The 24,018-nt window shown below is 52.4% G+C and overlaps 1 protein-coding gene across 1 annotated transcript in view; it reads right to left on the bottom strand.

Annotated features, from left to right (window-relative positions):
• Positions 1-24,018, bottom strand: part of P2RX3 (purinergic receptor P2X 3) — a 34,740-nt gene that overhangs the window by 5,929 nt on the left and 4,793 nt on the right. The window contains exons 2-8 of the mRNA XM_003353865.5: positions 18,669-18,804; positions 18,160-18,231; positions 17,896-17,959; positions 16,963-17,056; positions 16,588-16,665; positions 15,768-15,909; positions 14,805-14,941 (exon numbers count right to left, since the gene is read on the bottom strand). Of these exons, the coding sequence (XP_003353913.1) occupies positions 14,805-14,941; positions 15,768-15,909; positions 16,588-16,665; positions 16,963-17,056; positions 17,896-17,959; positions 18,160-18,231; positions 18,669-18,804 (723 nt within the window). The remainder of the gene's footprint in view (positions 1-14,804; positions 14,942-15,767; positions 15,910-16,587; positions 16,666-16,962; positions 17,057-17,895; positions 17,960-18,159; positions 18,232-18,668; positions 18,805-24,018) is intronic.

Here is a 24,018-nt window from a genome sequence, read left to right on the forward strand (position 1 = left end):
GGTGGAGAGGCAAGTGAGAAGGTACTTTGCCTGAGCCAGAATTCTGATCCTCACTTACAACTCCAAGGTCTGTGCTCTTACCCCAGAACCGTCCTGCCTCTGTGCTCTAAGTGGCCATGAAGAACACAGGCAGCTCTGTGCTGGATCTCAAAGCATTTCTGTATTCCGTGTTCTGTCTCCTATCACTGGAGAATCCAGGCCCCTTGTCTGAGTGATATAGCAGCTGAGAGACGGAGGCCGGGCAAGGGTGGGAGGTGGGCCACAGACGTTCAGGGCAGGGTAGAGCCTGGGACCATGTCCTGAGGTCTACACCACCGTCCTGAGGCTGCCGCCGTGAATCCTGCTCTGACATGGACTCGGGGAACAGAAAGTCAGCATCCTGGGCACTGCCGTTCAAAGCAAGGCTGGCTAAATTTATCTTGGGAAGGAATGTGAAGGGAACAGGGAGGAAAACCAAAGCGGACTTGGTTTTCCTCCAGCACCTGCCTTCCAAGAGGCAATAAGCATGATAAGATCATTATCTCACCACCACCCACCCTCGGAGGAGGCTTGGCAGGGACTGACTGGTTCTCTTCCCGGGCAGGCGGGAGGAGGAACAGCATTCAGGGAGGGAGGCCCAGGCTGCAGATGGGAGGCGAGGGGAGGATCTATGCATCCTGACTTCTGCCCTGGGTGTGGCCAGTGCGGGTCAGGGAATCCAGCCCAACCCTGTGGCAGAGACTGGTTCCATGCTCACTGGAGTCTGGCTGATCTTCTCTCTTGGCATAGGGCTGAACCACATTTCCCAGCCTCCTTGCATCCTGCTGGGGCCCCATGACTGGTTCTTGTCAATGGACTGTGATGGAAGGGCAGAGATGTGGTAGAGCTTCCTCAGCCTCCCTTGTCTGGTGCTTGGGGGCCAGGGGAGAACTCAGGCTCTAGAGGAGACTGATCAGTAGGTGGCAGGAGCCTAGATCCCTGAATGACTGCATGGAGCTCCCCACCCATCCTAACCCACAGGGAACTGTGCCAAGAGCAAGACACAAACCTCTGTGCTAAGCCATTGAGATGAGGGGGGGTTGTTTGTTACAGCAGTTTACAAGATTTAGCTGACTGTTACAAACTCCTATAACGTTATAGTCGAGAAGACCGAGGCTCAGGAGAAGGAACATTTGTGAAAGAACAAAGAACGCATTCAAACTGGGAAGTAGGGAGTTCCCGTTGTGGCTCAGTGGTTAACAAACCCGACTGGTAACCATGAGGTTGTGGCTTTGATCTTTGTATGTTGCAGACTTGGCTCGCATCCTGAGTTGCTATGACTGTTGGGTAGGCTGGCAGCTACCGCTCCGATTTGACCCCTAGCCTGGGAACCTCCATATGCCGCAGGTCGGGCCCTAAAAAGACAAAAGGCAAAAAAAAAAAAAAAAAAAAAAAAACCCCAAAAAAACAACCTGGGAAGTAATTCCAAACTATGACGTTTGGAGTGGATAAGCAATGAGGTCTGCTGTATAGCACAGGGAACTATATCCATTCACCATTCATGGATGGAACACGATGGAGGATAAAATGAGATAAAGAATATATATGTGTGTGTGTGTGTGTATATATATATATATAAAACTGGGTCACTTTGCTGTACAGCAGAAATTGAAAGAACATGGTAAATCAACTATAATAATTTTTTTTTAATTTGGGAAGTAATTCAAGACTCAACAGAGAGAGGGCAAATTCTAGTGATGCCACATTCTCAGGAATAACCTGCTAATAACCTGCTAATAACCTGGATGTGGTTCTACAGCTTCTTTTAACTCGCTTGTGTGTGTGTGTGTGTGTGTGTGTGTGTCACACATGCGGCATATGGAATTTCCCAGGCTAGGGGTTGAAATGGTGCTGCAACTGCTGCCTACTCCACAGCCACAGCAATGACAGGATCCAAGCCGCATTTGTGACCTACACCACAGCTCACAGCAATGCCAGATCCTTAACCCACTGAGCGAGGCCAGGGATCGAACCCGCATTCTCATGGATACTAGTTGGATTTGTTACCACTGAGCCATGATGAGAACTCCTAATTTGATTTTTTTTTTTTTTGTCTTTTTAGGGCGGCACCTTGGCACATGGACATTCCCAGGCTAGAGGTCAAATCATAGCTGTAGCCACCAGCCTGCATCACAGCCACAGCAACACAGGATCTGAGCCACGTCTGCGACCTACACCCAGATCATGACAACGTCAGATCCTTAACCCACTGAGCAAGGCCAGGGATCGAACCTGCGTTCTCATGGATATTAGTCAGGTTCGTTTCCACTGAGCCACATCGGGAACTCCCTAACTCGATTTTTGACCCTGGGCAAGTCACTTAACCTTTCTGAGCTTTTTATCTCAACTGAGAGGTGAGAGTAAAAAGAGCTACAGGAAGGATGAAATGAGATGGTGTCTAGATAGAGTAAGTGCTTAAAGCATGTTCCTTTTCTTTCTTATCCTGAAATCAAGGTAAAGTAAAATAATACCTAGGTTTGTCTTCACCACTACACTCTCCTGCCTCCTGGAGATAATAACATTAGCAACAGTAACAGCCAACATACACCGAATGCTTACTGTGTACCTGGCACTGTACTAAGCTCTCTTCACCTATTAACTCATTTAACACATACGACTGCCCCATGAAATTCAGTACTGCTGTGACTCCCATTTTACAGATAAGGAATCAGGATCAGAGGGGTTGAGCCACCTGTCTAAAGTCACACAGCCAATAGTCAGTCAAAATGGGATTCAAAGCCAGACAGTCCAGTTCCAGAGCCCACACTCTTGGCCAGTATTCTAGACTGCTCTTGTTGTTGCCTGGTTTCTGTTAGATCCTAGCTAATTTCTTTCAGTTCTCCAGCTGGGAACCCCTTTTGCATTTGCAAGGTGGGTCTTGACACACAGAGTTATCCAGTGGGAGTAGAACAGAAAGCTGAGAAGAGCCACAAAGTGTCCAAAGAAGGACCCCCAGCCTCCTCTTCGGGGAAGGAGAAGGGGAAGGGGAGGGGATGAGCTACTGCATACCTGGGCCCTGATTTCTCCCCAGTCCTCTGATTCCTAGCTCTCTGCTGTGGTCTTCACGGCTGGGAAGTGGTGCTGATACTGACATTCAACACCTTGGCCTGGGGTCTCGGGCCCCGCCAACCTGGCTGGGTCCACCTTCCCAGCCTCACCTGCAGACCCCCTCACCGAATGCACATCACGCTACCCGCTTCCTGTATTCCCCAAACACATGCCATAGACAGAGAGTTCTGTGCCTTTGCCCATGCTGTTCCCCCACCCTCCCTTTTCCACCATGAAAACTCCTATTCATCCATTAGGGCCCAGCTCAGTGACTTATTTTTTCCACATTCAACGGATCTCTTGAGAACCCCTGCCCTGTGCCAGAGGCAGTGCTAGGCACTGCTGAGCCATCGGCAAGCTCTGCTCTCATGCAAGGACAAGAGATACGAATGAATCATGCAATCCCATAAATAGGTAAACTCAGATGTTGGGCTAGGAAGGAAAGGAGTGCCACTCTCAGCACAGCTAGTGAAGACACTGGACTGGGGCAGTGGGTCAAGGAAGGCTCTTTGTGAAAGTGGCACAAAGGCTGAGACTTCGAGGATGGACAGATGAAAGGTAAGAAGAAGGTCAGAGCTGGGGCAGATTTCCTGCCTGAGGGGTCTGCAAGTCTTTCATGCAAAAGGATATAGTGTTTTTGAAGAAGCTCTGACAGAGTCAGATGGAAGAGGCAGGGCTGGGTCCAGCTCACCCTGGCTGCCAGAGTCAGTGTGTGTCTCTTTTCCCATTTCCACATTCAGGGACTTCACGCTTTAGCTTGAAACTGACCATGGTGGAGTATTTACACCACGGAAATTGGCAAGTGCTACAGATCAGCGCTCTGTTGTTGTTTTTTTTGAAGATGCTCAGTGTTTTATTTTGTTTGTTTGTTTTTGCTTTTTAGGACCAAACGTGCAGCATATGGAGGATTCAGGGCCAGGGGTTGAATTGGAGCTGTAGTCACCAGCCTACACCACAGCCACAGCCAAGCCAGATCTGAGCCTCATCTGTGACCTACACTACAGCTCACAGCAACATCAGATTGTTTAACCCTCTGAGCGAATCCAGGGATCGAACCCACATCCTCATGGATACTAGTTGGGTTCATTACCGCTGAGCCCCAACGGGAACTCCTCGGTGCTCTGTTTCTTTTTCCCCAGTGAGCTGGTTTACCAGTGTAGCGCTGAGACTGTACAAGCCCCCTGGGCTACCTGTCCTGTCTCTGCTGGGATCCAGGCCTTTCCTCCAGTACTCGCCACGACAGACTCTAGTTAATAACTGGGACTGTGGACTATGAGTCAGGTCTCGCTGTCCCTCTTTGCCCCAGGCCTACCCAATGCAGCAAGGAGAGGGGTAAACACTTGCTGGAGGGATAAATGGATTTCCTGACATTCTTGACATCTCCTAGATAAAGCTTAGCAAGAGTGGCCTCTGGGTTTCCTCCTCCTGACTGGCATTTCTGCATTTCTCCCAATTCTTTAGGTGGAGCTGATATGATGTGATAACAACAGGCTGTTTCTCTCCCCAACAGAAACATTTAGATCTGACAGCTGGCTGGGTGGGAAGGTAGGTGCTATTGGCGGGAACCAGCTCCTACGGAGGGGACAAGAAGCGGTAAAACGTAAAGTGGAGCGTGTACTCTTGCTGAGAGCTAGGCTGGAGTCTTCCACTTCCATTATTTCACTGAGGCCGCACAACCACGGCTGCACAGGATAGCTGGTGGCTTAGAGGCTCTGAAAGGAGACAGTCCCAGGCTGGTATCCCAGCTTTGCCACTTTTTTTTTTTTCTTTTTAGGGCCACACATGCGGCATATGGAAGTTCACAGGCTAGGGGTCGAATTGGAGCCACCGCCACAACGATGCCAGATCCGAGCTGCATCTGCAACCTACACCACAGCTCATGACAATGCCAGATCCCTAACCCACTGAGTGAGGCCCAGGATCGAACCCAAGTCCTCATGGATACCAGCTGGATTAGTCTCCAAGGCACCACAATGGAAACTCCCCAGCTGTGCCACTAGAATTAGCTGCATAACTTGGGTTACGGTGCCTCGCCCGCAGCCTCAGTTTCCGCAGATGTGACATAGAGACACAGCAATAGCGGCAGGCTTGTCGGAGAGGATTTGGTGAGCTGCTGGAGATGAAGGCTCCATTGCCCTAGCACAGAGCTTTCAGTGAGCATTTTCTACCGACCACCTGACCACACTGTCCAGATTCGCAGGCTCTAGGGAAGCACTGAAACTCTCCTCTGGCCACAGGGCCTGCAAGGGGCACAGCTGGGATCTTGACTCAGGCCTCTGGAATCCAGAGCTTCCTGCCCACCCCCTGCTGCTTCCCTGCCAGAAGAGCCAGAAAGGAGAGTTCACTGCAGCCTGGGTGGGCAGGGAGCTTGTTCAGCTGGTGCCTGTGAAAACACCTCAGCTGTGGAGGCAAGCACAGCGTGCCTCTGACCATGACATGCCAGAACGATCAGAGGAGAGGACAGAGCCGACACCTGTCTGTGCTGAGCTGGGGGTTGGGAAGACAGGGAGGGGCACCGGCAGGGCTGGAGCCAGTGGGGTTGGGAGCCCCCCCTACCCCGACAGCCCGGATTTGAAGGAAGCAGGACGATCACCCAAGGTGCTGACTGCCGTCCACTGACCCAACACCAGTCTGTCTCTGGTCGTGGCCTCCTGCGGACCGACCTCCACAGACCACATTCCAGCCCAGTTCCCCTCTGTCTGGTTTGTTTGTTTGTTTGTTTATGGACGAACCTACGGCACATGGAAGGTCCCAGGCTAAGGCGAATCAGAGCTGCAGCTGCCAGCCTACACCATAACCATAGCAACGCCAGATCCGAGCCACATCTGTGGCCTACTCTGAAGCTTGCAGCAACCCTAGATCCTTAACCCACTGAGCGAGGCCAGGGATCAAACCCGCATCCTCATGGATACTAGTCAGGTTCTTAACCTGCTGAGCCACAATGAGAACTTTTCCCCTCCAGTTTCCGGGGCGTTTGGTTAATGGGAGGCACTGGCCGGGAACCAGAGGATGGGAAGGAGACTGAAGGGATATTTATTCCGCCCACTGCTTCCCTGCTTTGCTGTGGTTCTGCCTGTGGCCGTGGCTGCTGCTCCTTCCTGTCAAGGACCCTTGCTCTCAGTCAGGCTCCCACTTCTTCCACTGGCTGGGGGTCTAGGGATGGGAACAGCTCCCATGCTGCAAGGTCCTGGGTGTGTTTCTTCACAAAGCTGAGCGGGCTTTCTCCCCAGGCCCCTCACTGGACCCCTTGCTCTGTGACCAGACAGGACGCCCCCAAACACAGGCCTGAATCAAACACTTCTGGAGCCTGACAGTATGGTGGGTGCGTGTGTGCCCATGTGCGTACATGCAGCGATAGATAAAGAATGAGTAAGTACAAAGTCAATTACCACAATAAATCACTTGTCAGAGGCGCTTCTGCAGGCAGGGCCAAGTGGAAGCTCCATTCCACTGTGATTATCTATCACAGGTCTATAAATAAGAGTGCGTGCTTCAGCAGCCCAAGCTTCCAAAGCCTTTCCTCAGACGCCCACATGCGCTGATTCAGACTTTTAGAGCTTGAAGGAGCCTTGGAGATGATCCCCTTTAACCAGCCCATTTTACAGAGGAGGAAACTGAGACCCACGGAGGGAATGAGAGCTGTCAAAAAGTCACAGTGAGCACCTCTGGCAAGGCCTGAACCATAGCCTGTACGTCTCCTGACCCACAGCCTGGGTCCTCCTTCTGCTTCACCTCTGCCTCCTCTTAATTATCCTTGGCTTGCCCCAGCATCAAAAGTTGCTCACGTAAACATTTCTTAGGGGGTTCTCCTTGTTAAGAATCTGACCAGTGTCCATGAGGATGAGGGTTTGATCCGTGACCTCGAGGATCTGACGTTGCTGCAAGCTGCGTTGGAGGTTGCACGTGCGGCCTGAATTCAATCTCTAGCCTGAGAACTTCCACAGACAGCCATAAAATTTTTCTAAAACATGTTTTCTGTTTTCGTTTTTAGGGCTACACCTGCAGCATATGGAAGTTCCCAGGCCAGGGATTGAATGCATGCCACATCAGCAGCCCACGCCACAGCTCTCAGCAGTGCCGGATCCTTTAACCTACTGCGCCAGCCCAGGGATTGAACCCGCATCTCTGCAGTGACCCAAGCTGCTGCAGTTGGATTCTTAACCCACTGCACCATGGCGGGGACACCTGTAGAAACATGTTTGTTATTTGGGTTCACGTTGATCATTTCTACTAGATTAAAAATTCCTAAAAAAAAAAAAAATTCTTTGGTCATAGGAACTTGGTATTGTTCACCTGTGTGTCAGCCACACAAAGCCCAGCATGAGATGTAACTGGAAGTTAAAAGAGATGCGCAAAGGCCTCCCCACCTTAGCCAGGAGAGGTTTCCTGCCGCTGCCTGAATACCGCCAGGGAGAGAGAGTCCCTACCTGTGGGAGCCGCCCAACTCAGCTTTGGATGGCTCGCACCTTAGCAGTGCTTCTTCACGCTGAGCTGACATGTGCAGCCGTTGGCAGCCAACAATTGTTGGCTGAATGGAGAAGGGTTTTTTATCACCATGTACAAATCCCTTGGAGGCGCTCAGACATCTGTTTAGAAACCATCCATCTCCCAGGGAGGGGTGGAAATTCCTTCCTAAAGCAGGGACACGTAACTGTTACAACAGCAGGAAAAACAGCAACAAACTTACGGGATCTGGATTGGACCTGTGAGGGAAAACTTGGGCCTGGAATTTGGGTGTCTAAGTGAAGGAGGTGGTGTTCTCAGCAAAGCTTTTTGCCTGGCGGGAAGTACTTTTGCCAGCTGAAATATACTGTTACAGTTGATCTGATACCGATGGGGAAATATCTCCTGGCAGACTCGCTGCAAGGAGGTGAGGGAACATCCTTCCAGCGGGCTGGGACACTTCCCCTTAGAGAAAGGCCCCAAAGCCATATTGATTTACTTGTGTTCCAGGAACCTAATCAATTCCAAAGGCAGATATTTAAAATACGGGTTCTTTTACAAATTTAGCATATTACTGTTGATTAATCTTTAAGGAGGCAGGGGAAAAATCACATGGACACAGAGTTAGAAGATGTCGCTGAGAGCCAGGTTACTGGCTGTCTGCTCTTGCAGCAATCTTTTTTTGGCCTCAGTTTCCTCATCTGTAAAATGGGGGTAATCCCAGTGGTCTTATCAGGATACTCATGGCTGTGAGCCCAGGCTCTGGAGCCAGCCTGCCAGGGTTTGGATTCCAGCTCTAGCACTATTTGCTGTTTGGCTCTGGGCAGAGAAAGGCAACCTCTGAGCCTCAGATTTCCAGCTGTAAAATGTTCCCTCTTCAGAGACCACGGGATAATCCACATAAGAGCACTTGCTAAGTCCCGGGCTCACTGGTTAGTGCTCGATGAGAGTTAGCCAATATTTTCTACCTGTAGTGTTGGTTGTTGGGAAGACAGGCTGGACATGAACATGACAAAGGGCTGAATAAATTCAGGATCACTCCAATTGCCTCGCCTCCCACCGTGAGCTAAAGAAAGTGAAGAGGAAAACAGATCGGGGAGATTTCAAGCAAGTTCGCCCCATCCAAGAGGGCCCTGCACGTGTTCCTGTGGCAATGATGGAAAAGGCTGCTTTTTAACACATATTCTATGGCTTTTGGAAGGAGAAAAATCCAGATTGCAGAAAGAACGATTAGAGCCAAGGGCGCACTTTGATTCCGTCTCTGTCAATTGGCCTAAGATCTTGCTGATCTGCACGTAGCAGCTTGGAAGCAGAGCATGCGCCAAATTTCAGAGCTTCACGAAAGCTGCCGTGGGTACGTTTCCAACGCTAAACGATCACTAGAAACACCTCCGGCACGAGGAACATCTAGCAGCTGAGCGGGTGTTTTTTGTCCCAGACACCAAGAGAGGAAATCCAAAACTGCATTGCCTTTTAGTAGCAAAGCTGTCTTAGGAACTCTCGGGAGAAACAAGAAATCAGACATTGCTAAATGCACCGTTCTGCTTGGGTCCGGCAAGCGGGACCGGAGGTATATTCTTGACGGCTGCCTTTTTTTTTTTCCCCCCGCAAGCAGTGCGATGGTAGAAGGTGTGCTTGGCTTTCTTCCTTCTATAACAACAGTGATAGATTTGGTTCCTGGGTTTGAGGACTGGTGCTCCTCTTCATTAGGCTGTATAATCTTGGGCAAATCTCAGTGTCTTTCTGAGTCTACCTTGGGGTGCGGGGTGGGCAGTGAGCTGTAAATCTCGTCCAAAGCAGGTGTGAAAGAGCTTTGCAAACTCAACTCTAGAGGCTCTCAATCTGGGTGCAGGGATAAACTTTTTTTTTTTTTTTTTTTTTTTGGCCACGTCTGCAGCATGCGGAAGTGCCCAGGCCAGTGATCGATCAAACCCACACCACAGCAGTGACAATACTGAATGCTTCCTCTTAGGCCAGCAGGGAACCCTGGGGTAAGCTTTGAAAGGTCTTCGAAAATCCTAATACTATGCTGCATGAATATAAATGCAGAGAAAAAGGACAAACAAACACTTTCTGCCAAAGGAGCGGAACTGGGGGAAGAAAGGGAGTTTCCATGTCCTTCATCTGTATGTATCTGGCTGGCTGGCTGGCTTGGATTCATTACTCAGAGGCTGGATTTCACCTTATTTATAGAAAAAAGAATTACCCCCCCCCTTTTTTGCTTGTTTTAGGGCCGCACCCACAGCATATAGAGGTTCCCAGGTGAGAGGTCGAATCAGAGCTGCAGCTGCCGACCTACGCCACAGCTCACAGCAACACCAGATCTTTAACCCACTGAGTGAGGGCAGGGATCCATCCGCCATCCTCATGGATACTAGTTGGATTTGCTTCCACCACGCCACAATGGGAACGCCATAAAGTATCTTTGTAAAAAGAAACTGCGCACAAAATTGCCCACAGGTATGAATCCATCCGTGTATTTTTCTTGAGCAATCAAAGCTTTTGCCAGGGGCATGAAAGGGGCAGAGGCCTCCACAGGTGAAGCAGGGCTGTGGTTTTACAAAAGGAAGTTGTCAGGCCTCGAGAACTGGTTGTCTCTCATCACGCTCCTCCCTGGCCCACCCTGAGCCCTGCTGCCTCGGCTTTGCTTCTGGCTGTGACCTCAGCTGGGTCACAGCTCCTGTCAGGGGGTCCCTCCTCCCAGCTCTCTGTGTCCAGGTGCCAGGAGCTGCTTCCGCCCTCGTCCCTTCAGAGCTGCATGGTCACCAATGTCCTGTTACTGCCTCCAGACACTACACCATCATTTGTGGTTTCTCTCTACTCCCTTGAAACAGTCCCTTTATTCAAATTCTCCTCAAATTACCCAGTTTGCATGAGCCATCTGTTTCCTGCTGGGACCCTGACTGATACCGTATTTGAAGTTTGTATCATCTCTGCCTAGCCACCGACACACGCTCCCGTAGATTCACTGACACACTGGCACACACTCACCTACTCACACAGCTGACACACACATCCACTCACACCCAACCTGCCCACCTCCCTCACAAACACGCACGTGCGCACACATGCCTGCTCAAGGGTAAACTCACATGCAGCACTCACACAACAACGCCACCTGCTCCCAGCACTTTGGGGGAACGCGGTGCCCTGGTTAAAATCCTACTCTGCTGAACTCAGGGTGCCCTTGCCTGTCACCCTGCGCACCATGGAACTGGTGACCCTTGCTGGATGAACCCACCAACTGTGCGTTCTCAAAGTACTTGGAAAGGGGTGTCATAAAAACACCAAATTAAAGTGGCCCCTGGCATCCTGAGCCATGAAGAATAGACCTAGGAGTTAAAAATAAAATCTTGCACCAAATTTCATGTAGGGACTGATGGAAACCTTCAGGAGATCAGTCAGATTAGGAGGAACTTAGATGGACAGCTACCAGGTGCTTTGGGTGGGAGTGGAAGGGGGACAGATTTTAGCTGAAAATGAGGTCACCTTTCCAATACTCAGAGCTGTCAGTGATGGACAGGCCATCTTGGCAGGGGGCGGGGAGGGGGCTGCACCACAGAGAGACTGATGCAGGAACTGGGAGAAAATGACCTCTTAGGCTACTCTAAGATGCATCCATGACCCCAGACTCATCATGTCTTCCTTTGGAGGGTCTGCTTCCTCATCTGTTTTTTCGTTTGTTTGTTCTTTGCTTTTTTAGGGCTGCACCCACAGCATATGGAGGGTCTCAGGCTAGAGCTGTAGCCGCCGGCCTACACCATAGCCATAGCAACACGAGATCCAAGATTCGTGTACAACCTAAACCACAGTTCACGGCACAACACCAGATCCTTGACCTGCTGAGCGAGGCCAGGGATCAAACCCGTGTCCTCATGGATACTAGTCGGGTTTTTAACTGCTTCCTCATCTGTTAAATGACCACCTTAGTCTAGGTGTTTTTGAAGGGTCTTCAACAGCTAAAAACTCTCCAGGTCTCTGATGCTGCAGGCCAAGGTCCTCAAAGGCTTGGGGCGGGGTCGGGGGGGGGGATTTGGAAAAGGAGCTGCAGAAGTAACTAGTGATGGAAGCGTGAATCTCTAGCTGCCTCTGGATGTCTGGAGTTTGCAGATTAAAACAAGGCTGACTCTTGGCTGAATGAGTCCATGTCCCCCAGAGCAAAGAGCAACAGCAGGATGTTGGCAAGGAAGAAAAAAAAAAAAAAAAGGTCTGGCCTCTGTTGGAGCGGGAGAAAGAGATTAATTTGCTTGGGAGACAAAAGGCCAGGGTAGGGATGGTGCCTGAGCAGCTGCTAATCTTTTCACCTCCTTGGCCCTCAGATTCCTCAACTTTAAGTGGCGGATGAAAGTGTCCACCACACTGATGGTGTTTTTCTGAGGATGAACAAAGGTGAATGTCCCGAGCCTTCCTAGTTGGGATGGAAAGCAGCCAAGAAAACAGGTTTGCAGCAGGTGCCCATGCTTCCTGGCTCTGTGACTTTGAGAGAATTATTTAAGTCAAAAGCCTCCTTTTTCTCATCTGTGAAATGGGGGCACCGAAGCCCTTCCCCGGGGGGGGGGTGTTGGGGAGGAACTGTAAGCCAAAGCACACAGGAGGCTCTGCACATGGGGCAGCCAGGATCCTCTAGCAGAGAGCTTTGAGGGTGTCTACAGAGCAGACACATCCTTTTTTTTTTTTTTTTTTTCAGGGCTGCACCCACAGCATGTAGAGGTTCCCAGGCTAGGGGTCAAATTGGAGCTGTAGCTGCTGACCACAGCCACAGCCACATCAATGGAGGATCTGAGCCATGTTTGTGACCTACACCACAGCTCACAGCAATGCCGGATCCTTAACCCACTGAGCGAGGCCAGGGATCAAACCCTTGTCCTCATGGATACTAGTCGGGCTCGCTAAGCACTGAGCCACGATGGGAACTCCTACAGCAGACACATCTTAGAGCATTTTAGGAACTGTGCCGTGGAGGGGCTGAACCTGGCTATGACCCTTTATCTCTTATCCGAGGATCTAGAAAGGTGGCTGGAGCCTCCTTGTGGGGGCCCTTAGCTTGGCCGTGGGTGTCTGAGTGGTTCCAGCCACTTGAAGGCAGCGTGAGGGCAGTGGGTGGGCACCCAGGAGAGGGACTGGAGGGAGCTTGGGCAGAGCCCTCTGCCCGCCACGGCCTCAGAGAGTCCCCCTCGCCCAGGCTACTTCTCAGACCCTCTGGAAACTCAAATCACAAGGGTAGAATCGAGCAGCTTTGCCTCTTCATACTCCAGCCCAGAGGTCTGGGGTGAGGGGCGGGTCACCTGGGACCCACACCTCTCAGGGGGTTTTCCTTGGGCCCCTGGGGATTACATTGCGGGGTCCTTAGACACCCCCTAACTTGTCTCCCCACATGTAACCCCAGCTTATTTAGGATCTGGTCTGTCTTGTGTCCTGCTGTGTCTGGGGTCGTAGGGGCAGTGTGTGTGTGTGTGTGTGTGTGTGTGTGTGTGTGTGTGTGTGTGTGTGTGCGTGCGCACGTGCACAGGCCAAGGCACTACAAATTTGCGAGAAAGGACTCCAAATCAAGTCTTCTTTAAATGAAAGACTTTGTTCTAAAGCTGTATGAGACCAAGAGTTGGGGTCTTCATATTAGCTCTATTCTTCATAAGCTCTCCTTTCAAATGAGCGATTTGGAGGATTGAAGAATTCCCCATGGCCAGAGGGAAGTTATGCAGAGGAAAGCTTGCATTTTAGATCACACGAATTTTATTAATACGTTACTATTTTAAGCCATCGTACAAATACCCTTTGTATTGATTTCAGTGTGATGCACTGACTGAATAAATATGCCAATTTCTGCCAGGGAGCCAAACAGTATTTTTAACCTACTTTAAAATATGTGTTGTTTCCTATGGGTTTTTTTTTTTTTTTTTAAGTTTAGAGTTGACTATGAAGGCACTTTCAATTTTAAAAAATTCTTCTTTCCAGAGAATACACATCTATTTTAAACTATTAAATACAAAGCTGAATGGGTGGATACTTATTTTTTTTTAAACTATGAATAAAGATGGTGAGAAAAGGTGAGATGACTTCTTTGGCTATGAGTGCCATTATATTGAAAGCTACCCCATGACAAAAGGAATTTGCATATATAGCTGAAATGTATTCTCAAATATATTTTTTCCCTGATTCCTGCCTATTCATTTCATTTAGTCTGTTTAGTGTATACGCAGCATTGTGTACTTAATCAGGGTCCTGCCAGAAACTTCAAGATCTTAAAAAATTAAGAAAGAAAAAAAAAAAAGCAACAACTTCAGAGAGCTGAAGCTTTTCACACACTGGCTGATACACTCCTCGAGATAATAATGATACCACTGCCATTTAGAGCTGGGGAAATGAGGATGGGAGAAGGTCAAGGGCTTTTCAAGGGCTTTCAGCTGGTTCCCAAGAGTTTATCTCCAAGTACTTCTTTTTCTTCAAAGTGGGGGGGGGGAGCCCTCATGTCTCAAGACCATTGGGAATGTAAATTAGATAATATTTAAAGATTGGCATGAGTTCTTGTTTAGAAAGACCCCGATGAACCTTTGTAATTGTCCTTTGTGACTCAGATGAAATCTCCTGGTTATGGACAGAAAGGCAAAATGCCCACCTTGTAAAATGATACCAGCTACCACTCTAAGAGCTTTGCAGATCAAGAAAATCTCAAAAAATTCAGGGACAGGAGAAGGAGTGGGGCTGCTTGGCGCATTACAGCTTCAGAGCCAGAGCTAAGAATCGGGTCAGAATCACAGAACCCAACATTTCAGGAGACCCTGGTCACGTGGCCCACCTGGGAGCATGACTCTTCCTCACAGTCCCTCCCTGTGACTGGGAGCCACTGGCTCACAGGATGGCCTGCCATCTCGGAGGGGTTGACTGTTGGAAAGTCCTCCCTGATTTTAGCTGAAACCTGAGGGGGGCACAAGGGACCTTCTCTTCCCAGGATGCATTGTTGCTGGAGGTCTAGTTCTTTTTTTTTGTCTTTTTGCTATTTCTTGGGCCCCTCCCACGGCATATGGACATTCCCAGGCTAGGGGTCGAATCAGAGCTGTAGCTGCCAGCCTACGCCAGAGCCACAGCAACGCGGGATCCGAGCCGCGTCTGCAACCTACACCACAGCTCACGGCAATGCCAGATCCTTAACCCACTAAGCAAGGGCAGGGACCAAACCCGCAACCTCATGGTTCCTAGTTGGATTCGTTAACCACTGCGCCACGACGGGAACTCCTGGAGGTCTAGTTCTTTAGGTCAACCCTGCCTGCTTTCCCGATGTCCCAGGGGACGGGGGTTACCTGAAGTTGTAGCCAGGGGAGATGCTGCTCTTTTCAGAAATGCCGTCAAGTCGGGTGAATGAATATTTGGGGATGCACTGGTCCCAGGCCTTGTCCAGGTCGCACACCCAACCGATCTTAATGCCCAGAACTCCGCCCTGGATGGAGAAAGGGGGCAGATCTGAGCCCTCCCACAGCCTGCCAGCTCCCTGTCCTCAGCTGGAGTGGATGAGGCCCCCCAGGGGTGGGGGAATTGTGACAATTATACACATGATTTCTTTCCTTTCTTGTTTGTTTGTTTTCGTTTTTGTTTTTAGGGCCCCACTTGCAGCACATGGACGTTCCCAGGCTAGGGGTCAAATCAGAGCTGTAGCTGCCGGCCTATGCCACAGCCACAGCAATGTCAGATCCGAGCTGCTTCTGTGACCTACACCGCAGCTCACGGCAATGCTGGATTTAACCCACCGAGTGGGTCCAGGGATTGAACCTGCAAACTCATGGTTCCTAGTCGGATTCATTTCCGCTGTCCCACTACAGGAACTCCCCCTCTTTCCTTCCTTTAGGTGGAGGATGGATGTAGGGAGAAAGAAGAGTAAACTGTCATGTGTTGCTTGGCAAAGAAGTACAGTAACTTAAACCCTTGAGCCTCTAAACTCTGTTTTTGGTATCTTTAGTTCCTTTGCTACAACCCAGGAAAGTGGCCACAGATCCACTTTCCCAAGGTGTGGGCCTTTTTGGAGATCTGCGGCCTCTGCCTGCAGGTAAAGCGTGAAGAAAGGAATGGGAAACCGAGGCTTGCAGGGAAGAGAGAGGGAGGCCAGACGGCTCAGGGCAGGTGCCGTAGAACAGGCCCAAGGCCAAGTTGCAGGCCCAGGCCTCTCCCAGCAGGTGGCGCTACCGCCCTTCAGGGCCTCCTCCCCAGCATCCTCACCACCTGCCAAAGGGCCCCCAAGCAGCGGAAAGAAAGAGTGACTAGGTCCTCACCGTGCTGGCCAGTTTGGCAAAATCCTGCCCCGCGAACTTGACCACATCCCCCACCCGCAAGATGGGGCAGAAGGGCGCCTTGTCGGGGTGGAAGCGGCACGTCTTCATGTCTGCGGCCGTCAGGTTGGGAAGGAGGTTTCCCCTGGAGAGGAGAGGAGCCAGGGGAGGCCCAGGGTTAATCTGAGAACTGGCACGACTGGATTTTCCTCTAGCCTCTCGGGCCGATCTACCCTCTGGGCCCGACCTCCTGGACACCCACCTTCCCCCTAACCTCCCCTGCATCTTTCCGGTAACTGCCATCACCCCCTCCCGTGTTAGGGTCTGCGTGCCGGGCTCCCAGAGGGCAGGAGTCTTTACTCATGGCTCCTCTGTTGTGCTTTGCACGTGGCCGGCACCCACCCAAGAGTCGCTGAATGGGGGAGTCACTGAAGAGGGGCTGAATTAAGAGAAAAAGGACAGCCGCACAGGGGCTAGAGGGGGGAGAACGGAGGTGGGAGGGGCCCCTCGGCCCCGCCTTTGGAGGCGTCCCAATTCCAGGCCCAGGTTACTCTAGGCCCTCCCCCTGCCGAAGCAAAACCCACATGTGGGGTCCTGAGCCCCAGGGCAGAGAGCTGCAGAGAAACTGGCCCCTGAGTTCCCCTAATACTCGGTGGAGATGGCCTGCATTGCGGGGGGACGGTGTGTCGGGAATATGTGCCCAGGGAAGCTGGTGGAGGGGGAGAAAGGGGGTGATTCATGGTGAAGGCGTGTGCGTCTCCACGCCTGGCGGAGTGGGGTGGCTGCACTGTTTCTGGGCTTTAGGGTGGGAGCTCAGACTCACTTTTCAAAGTTGAAGAGGGGGAAACGGATGCTGTTTTTGATGAAAATAGTGAAGTTCTCGGCTTCCATCATGACAGGCCTGTGGGCGAGAGCAGGGGGCCTTAGCTTCTTGGAAGAAGGGGAAACAGAAGGAGCTTCCAGCCCAGGGACCACCTTCCTTCTGGGTGTCCCCCAACAAACACGTGATCATGGCCTCTGTGGGTCTGAGGGGCAGAGGGACTGGAGGGTAGCAGGTAGGGCGGGCTGGGGAAGAACCCATGGAGCGGACAGGGCTGGAGGTGCCCAGGAGAAGCCCTGAGAGCTCAGAGATGCAGAGCTCCCCCTGCTGGCAAAGCAGAGCTAGGGCGGGTCCTTTGTCGTCGGCTCAGGTCCTTACATTTCCACCGTGTCCACCTCCGCGGGGCACCAGCCCTGGATCTCACAGGTCCGGAGCACAGAGCTGTAGTTCACGCAGCGGCCCGTGAGGATCCCTGGAGGGCAGAGTGACAATGGCTGGGGGCATGTCTGGCCCTTCACCCCTTCCTCATCAGGGATGCCCTGCAGCCCCCCGCAAGGGACCCCACAGGTGTAGGGTAAGGACAGGCAGGGTCAGAGAGGTCAACTGGGGCCCAATAGCCCAGACCAAGCCAGAGGGAGGTGACAGCCCTCCCCTCATACGTTCCAAGCCCCAGTCACTCTGAAGACACCCTCATATCACGCTCTTCTGAGCCTTTGCTGCCTCTGTTCCTTTTGCCTAGAATGCCTTTTTTTTCTTTTTCTTTTTTCTTTTTTGGCCGCCCCCCAGCATGTGGAGTGCCTGGGCTAGGGCTCAGATCCAGGCCACAGTTGCACCTACGCCGATGCTGCGGCAACGCCGGATTCTTAACCCACTGGGCCAGGCCCGGGATGGAGCCTGCATCCCAGTGCTCCCAAGATGCTGCCATTCCCACTGCGCCACAGCAGGAACTCCTAGGATGCCCTTTTTGAAGCCAAATCCTACCCAGACTTCAGGACCCATCTCCAGCGTCCCTGCCTCTAGGAAGCCTTCTGGGGTCACCCACCAGGAACTAATCTCCCCAGACCCCAGGGATCCCACAGTCCCTCCATGATAGCACTTGCCACTTCCTGGCATACCTGTCTGTCACCACCATCCCTGGACTGGGAATGTCTCTGGGGGCGGCCCCACTGGGTGGCACACGGTGGGCAGCTATTAATGCTGGCAGAGTTACAAGGAAGGGGCGATTCCCACTCCCTTGCCTAGGGTGGGCTCTCCCCTGTGGGGGACTTGCTGACATCTTGGGGTTGTGAGGGGGGAGGGGGCAACACTCACCCCCAGCTGGGAAGCGCTCGGGCCCACACTGGCTGTCTGAGACACAGCGGAACTTCTCCTCGCTCTGTGGGGAGACAGGTGGGTGCAGGGCCTGCGTTGGCTCTGGGGGAGCCCACCCACCACCTCTGGAGGGTGGAGGTCCCAGGGCCCCAGCTCCAAAGCTGGACCCTGGGCCTCTGCTTACACCATCCCACCCCCATATTGCCCCCCCCCATTTTCCTCCCCGACCTGCCTCATCCAACCTCCCTCTCTCCCTCCTCTCACCTCTGGGCAGAATCCTTGCATCTGGTTTTCCGTTACGATCATCTTGGTGATGATGACGAAGACAGAGGTGCCCTTGGGAAGGGAAGGGAGGGGAGAAATGCAACAGTGCCACCCTCGAGGCAGGTACTACTGCTACTCCCGCTATTGAGAGGAGGAAACTGAGGCTCAGGCTAAGAGAACTGGCCAAGGTCCAGGGCTGACAAAAGGCAGAGGTGGGGTCCAAGCCAGGCTTTTTCCAACCGCCCACCTGGCCCTTCTTGCTTCCTCTGTGTGTTGTCCTCATTTATAGGACAGGTTGGGGCAGAGCCGGAGAGAAACCCAGACACCTGGTGCTAGCTAGTGGGAAGGCAGGCCCAAGCCCCCAGCACCTCCCAGCCGCTGCGGAAGGGGTTTTCTGGATGACCGATGCCACAGAATCTGGTTTGGGAATCCCATTGGCACCCCCCCATCTCCAAACTGCCCTGAGTCTAGGCACCCACAGGGCTCTGGGGTACGTAGGGGGACCATACCTGGGGTGGGGTCACATAATCAGACACGTCCATGACTCGGTTGGCATAGCGTCCAAAGCCCTTCACCTTGGTCACCACCGAGGACTCAATGGCTGTGTCCCGCACCTGGTACGCCTTCTCGTGCAAGAAAACCCACCTGGGCAGGAGAGCAGGGGTGGAGAGCAACAGAGGAGGTGCTAGACCCATCAGAGGCTGGGCGAGGTCCCCTTCCTGCTAACATCAGAAGGACAAAGGTGCCCGGCCAGGGGAAGCTGGGCTATAAGAGTGAGCCCTGGGCTGGTGTAGGCTTGTGTTCCTCCACCTTGCCCTCCACATTCCCTCTAAGGAGACTTGTAGACTTTTTTTCCCTAAATGTACCCCTTCTTTGAAATTTCTTTCTCTTTTGGCTGCCCAGCGGCATATGGAGTTAGAAGGCAAGGGATTGAATTCAAGCCAGAGTTGTGACCTACGCTGAAACTGCAGCAATGTTGGATCCTTAACCCACTGTGCCAGGCTGGGAATTGAACCCATGTCCCTGCCGCTGCAGAGATACCAGCAAACTTGTTGTGCCACAGCAGTAACTCTTCAAAATTTTAATACTGTAGATATTATTTATGTCTTGTTTGTACATTTTTTTCAAAAAATTATTGTTGATTTACAATGTTGTGTCAATTCCCGCTGCACACCAAAGTGACCCAGTCACACACACACACACACACACACACACACATATATATATGTATAAACATTCCTTTTCTCATATTTATCTTCCATCATGTTCTATCACGAAAGATTGGATATAGTTCCCTGTGCTGCACAGGTGGACCTCATTGCTTATCAGGGTTTGTGTATTTTTGCTTTCAACATAAAAAGAGTGAGATATTTTTCACTCCCCAAGAACCAATTTTCACCCGCATTGAGCATGCACTGTCATTTCTCTTTGACTGGCAGAGAGAGGAGAGGATCCCAGGCCTCTGACCTTTGCATCTCAGGCTTTGTTCATGACTGTATTCTATGTGCTGACACATAGTAGGTGTTCAGCAAACAAATCAGTGAAGGCCCTGGGAGCTGGGTGCTTGGCAGAGGCTCCATCCGTGCAGGGGTGGGATGAGAAGGGACAGAGGAGGAAGGGAGGGGCCTTGCGAAGCCTTTAGGTGGCAGGTAAAAGGAGTTGGGTGGAAAGGGAGGTGGGGCCTCTAATCTCACTCCTTGGACTGTGCTGCCACCCAGTGGACATTTACCTGTACTGGCTTTCCCCTGCAGCTTTAAGCCCACGCAGGACCATGAGGAGAGAGGGTTCCTTGACTTCTTCCATCCCTCACACCCCCCTGTCCCCCTCCCAGACTCTCCCAGCCTTCCCAAGCAGCACAAAGGGCCTGCTGACGCATCACTGTCTCTCCTCTGCCTTTCTGCAAGGCGCCCGCCTTTCTATGTGAAATCACCCATCACAGCCCTCAAGCCTCTCAATACGAGGGGCCATCCCACGTGCTCCTGACAGCACTAGGGCAGGCATATTCCCCACAGTGCAGACAAAAAAAACCCTGTCACATGTTTGGAAAATTCGGTGCATTCAGTTTGGGAGAAGCAGTGGTAATGTCTCATGGCATCTAGGAGCTCAGTTTCAGAATGCTGTCTTAGAGTCATTTTTTTTTTCTTCTCTTTTTACAGCTGCACCTGCAGCATATGGAAATTCCCAGGCAAAGGGCCGAACTGGAGCTGCAGCTGCCGGCCTATGCCACAGCCACAGCTACGCCAGTTCCAAGCCGCATCTGCCACCCATGGTGCAGCTTCTTGCAGCAACACTGATTCTTAACCCACTGAGCGAGGCCAGTAATTGAACCTGTATCCTCACAGATTCTAGTCAGGTTCTTAACCTGCTGAGCCACAGTGGGAACTCCTAGGGTCATTTTCTGATTCGGGAAAACCCCACCAAATGAAGATGAGAAGAAGGAATGGAGCATGGGGTGCAGAGGAGACAGAGCTGGGGGGTCCTAGGCTGGGAGGTGGCTGAGGGCAGTAAGTAAGCTGCCCTGAGGAGTTTATGAAGAGGGGACTTTGGGAGTTCCCATCCTGGCTCAGAGGTAACGAACCCGACTAGTACCCAGGTTTGATCCCGGGCCTCACTCAGTGGGTTAAGTGGTGTTGCCATGATCTGTGGTGAAGGTCAAAGACGTGGCTCGGATCTGGTGTTCCTGTGGCTGTGGTTTAGGCTGGCAGCTTTAGCTCCAATTCAACCCCTAGCCTGGGAACTTCCATATGCCTTGGGTGCAGCCCTAAAAAAACAAAAAAGGCAAAAAAATAAAGAGGGAACTTTAGGCCCAGGAGATTTCTGACCTCTGGGGTTCCCTACTGTTGAGGAACGCAGAGGGGAGTAGCTCCGGGGGCAGGCAGGGGTCACAGTCACTTGTGGGGTCCAGTTAATGGGAACAGAGGCTGACATCGCCAGCAGCTCCTCCTCCAGTTTTCAGCGAGAGGGTTCAGAGTTCCCCCACTCCCTCCAGGGGGGCCTCCCTCAGGCGCCTGAATCCCGAATGCTGTCTTGAGTGGGAGAGAAAAGCTGGGTCACAGCCAGGGCTGGCAGCAGTCTCCTGGCCTGTCCTCTGCGAGTTGTGGCTGCCTTACCCCAGGTGACATCTGGCTGGGTGTACAGTGAAGTCATTTGAGTGCTCGTAAGATGCTCTCAGGAATACCACCCCCCTGTGAAAATCGGTCAGGCACTTTTCTTCTTTTTTGCGGGGGGCGGGGAGCACACCTGCAGCATATAGAGGTTCCCAGGCTAGGGGTTGAATCAGAGTTGCAGCTTCTGGCCTGTACCATAGCCACAGCAACACAAAATCCGAGCCGCCTCTGAGACGTACACCACAGCGCACGGCAACACTGGATCCTTAACCCACTGAGCAAGGTCAGGGATCGAACCCACATCCTCATGGATACCAGTCAGGTTTGTTACTGCTGAGCCACAACAGGAACTCCTCTCCTGTTATTTGAACAGGGAGGGGTTTCATCAAGTGTCCCAAGGGTCTGTGGCTCCCAGAGACACCCTACCTGCCACCTGACGTCCTTGCCAAAGGGAAGAAGCATCGCTTTCACGGGAAACAGCGAAGTCATCCAGCTGAGCATTGTCAGTGCCCGGGCTGGGACCCTCGGAGGGAAAGGAGTGAGGTCCCAGCTGGAGCATCTTTGCCACTGCTGCAGCCTCACCCAAGTGGGAGACACAGTTACCACACTCCCTTCTGGAACCTCCGTGTGCCCAGTCACTGAATGGTTACACCTCTGAGGCTTGGTAAGTGAAATGGTTTCTTGAGGCCCCTCCCCTGCTCCTAAAGTCTGGGGACATTCAGATGAGAAGTAGGGTTCAGAGGATTATTATCTAATCAACACGGCACACCGAGTGCCCTAGGCACTGAGGGTTCATCGAACATTTGTTCACAAGTCAAGGAGATAGCTGTGGCATTATCTTCATGTTCCAAAGGAGGAAACTGAAGCATGGAGCAGTGTGCTAACTCCCCAGGCTGGAGTGCGGGTTCCAACCCCAGCTGACGACCGTGGAGTGCTCACGGTCCCCAGCTGTGTCCCAGCTCAGCACCTGGCCACAGCTGCCCCTGGACGGGACGCTGGTCCTGGTCCCCCTGGCCCTGCCCCGTCACTAGGGACAGCATCTCCTAGCTCAGGACAGTCTCAGGAGGCAGAGCCCAGGGCTCCAGGGACAGTTAACCAGCCTCTTTCCGGTTCCGTGTCCTCCCTCAAGGCTCCTTCTTGTGCCCAGTCGGAGGGCTGGTGGGGGGGAGGTGAGGCCACATTGGAATTTTTTTCTCCCGGTTAAATAAGAAGCGGAAGAGTTTCGGAGGCCCCGTGGGGCCGGAGGACATCATCAGGGCCGCTCAGAATAAGGAGACGTTTCATTTCCAGAACAGAGGGGCTGAGTCTGTCTCCAGAGGCCAGGGCCGAGGAGATGCAGAAGGACGGAGCCTTCGATTCTTGGCATTTACTCTGCGGCTCTGACTTTTTTTTTTCTCGTGTTCCTGGTTCATTATTTATAGAGCGGAAGGCGGGTGGCAGCTCCTTGGCAGGTGGGATGTGCAGGAAGGCGGCCAGCATCCCGGCATCCTCCTGTCCACCCCGGGGAGTCGGGGAGGCGGGGGTGGGCCTGAGGGGCGTGGGTTGTGTGTGCAGCGAGCAGAGGGGTGTCTGAGGAGGGTGTGAGCTGGGCCGAGGGAAGGGGGGGCCATGCCGAGGGAAGGGATAAGCGTCCTTCTCACTGAGGCACCCCCCGCCCAGGCAGGCACTGACATACGTTCCCTCCCGTTGGCAGCACCCTCCCAAGGAGGTGTTCCTAAACCCATTTTCCAGATGTGGGGACTGAGGCGTAGAGATGTAAGGTGACCTGCCCAGGCTCCACTCCTGGTTGGTGTCAGGGCCAGGCTTCTAACTAGGTCTTTCCATCATGCGGCTGCGCTGAGGGGGACGGGAGACAAGAACGAAACCCACTCCTCCCTCCTGATCTGCATGATGGGGCTTTCCACATGGCTCCCCGCCAGTGTCACCTCAGGGGCTGCCTCGGGCTGAGAGGGTGGGAAGGGGGCCAAGAAGGTGGCATTCCAGGCACCTCTCTTTAAACTGGGGCAGCACCCCCTTTTAACTGCTTTACACATTGACCTTCTATGTAAAATCTGAGAGGGGTTGAATATCATGAACCCAAGTGGGTGGCTTGAACCCAAGTGAGTCTGTGGATCGGGCCTTGAACAGGGCACGGAGAGCAGGGCTTGGCCGGGTCAGAGGTGCCATCAACCACCACAGGCCCTTCCCGTGGAGGGAGCATCGAAGGGCTGGGACCACTCTTGCTGCTGGCTTGCAGGGCGGTGGCTTCCTCCAGGAAGGCCCTGGAAACCAACCTCAGGCCAAGCCCTGGCTTCTGGTGACTCAGGCCCCAGGGATCTTTGCCTTCCTCCTCCTCAGGGGCCCATAGGATCCAGAAAGGGGACTGGATCCCAGGAAGTTCTCCCCCGCCCCTGCCAGGAGACTGGGCATCACCACTTAGGCCCAGAAAAGACAGTGTGAGAAACTCCTAGTACATTCTGCTCTCTGTGCACCTGGGTTATGTAAGGAAGGCAGGACGAAGTGGTGTCAACCACAGACAGGCAGCTGAGGCTAGAGGTGTGAGTGTGTGTGTGTGTGTGTGTGTGTGTGTGTGTGTGTGTGTAAATGATTCAGTGGTGTGTTGTGTGCAAAGAGAAATGGTTGGCTCATGTCACACACGGTCTGGGTAAAGCGATGCATCTGGTCTACCTGGCAGGACTAATACAGAAGAGATTCAAGTATTAGTTAAGCATTAACATCAAAGCGCTCAAAATCCTTTCAGATTCTCTCGAGT

The sequence above is a fragment of the Sus scrofa genome, chromosome 2, assembly GCF_000003025.6.
Source record: "Sus scrofa isolate TJ Tabasco breed Duroc chromosome 2, Sscrofa11.1, whole genome shotgun sequence".
Lineage (NCBI taxonomy): Eukaryota > Metazoa > Chordata > Mammalia > Artiodactyla > Suidae > Sus > Sus scrofa.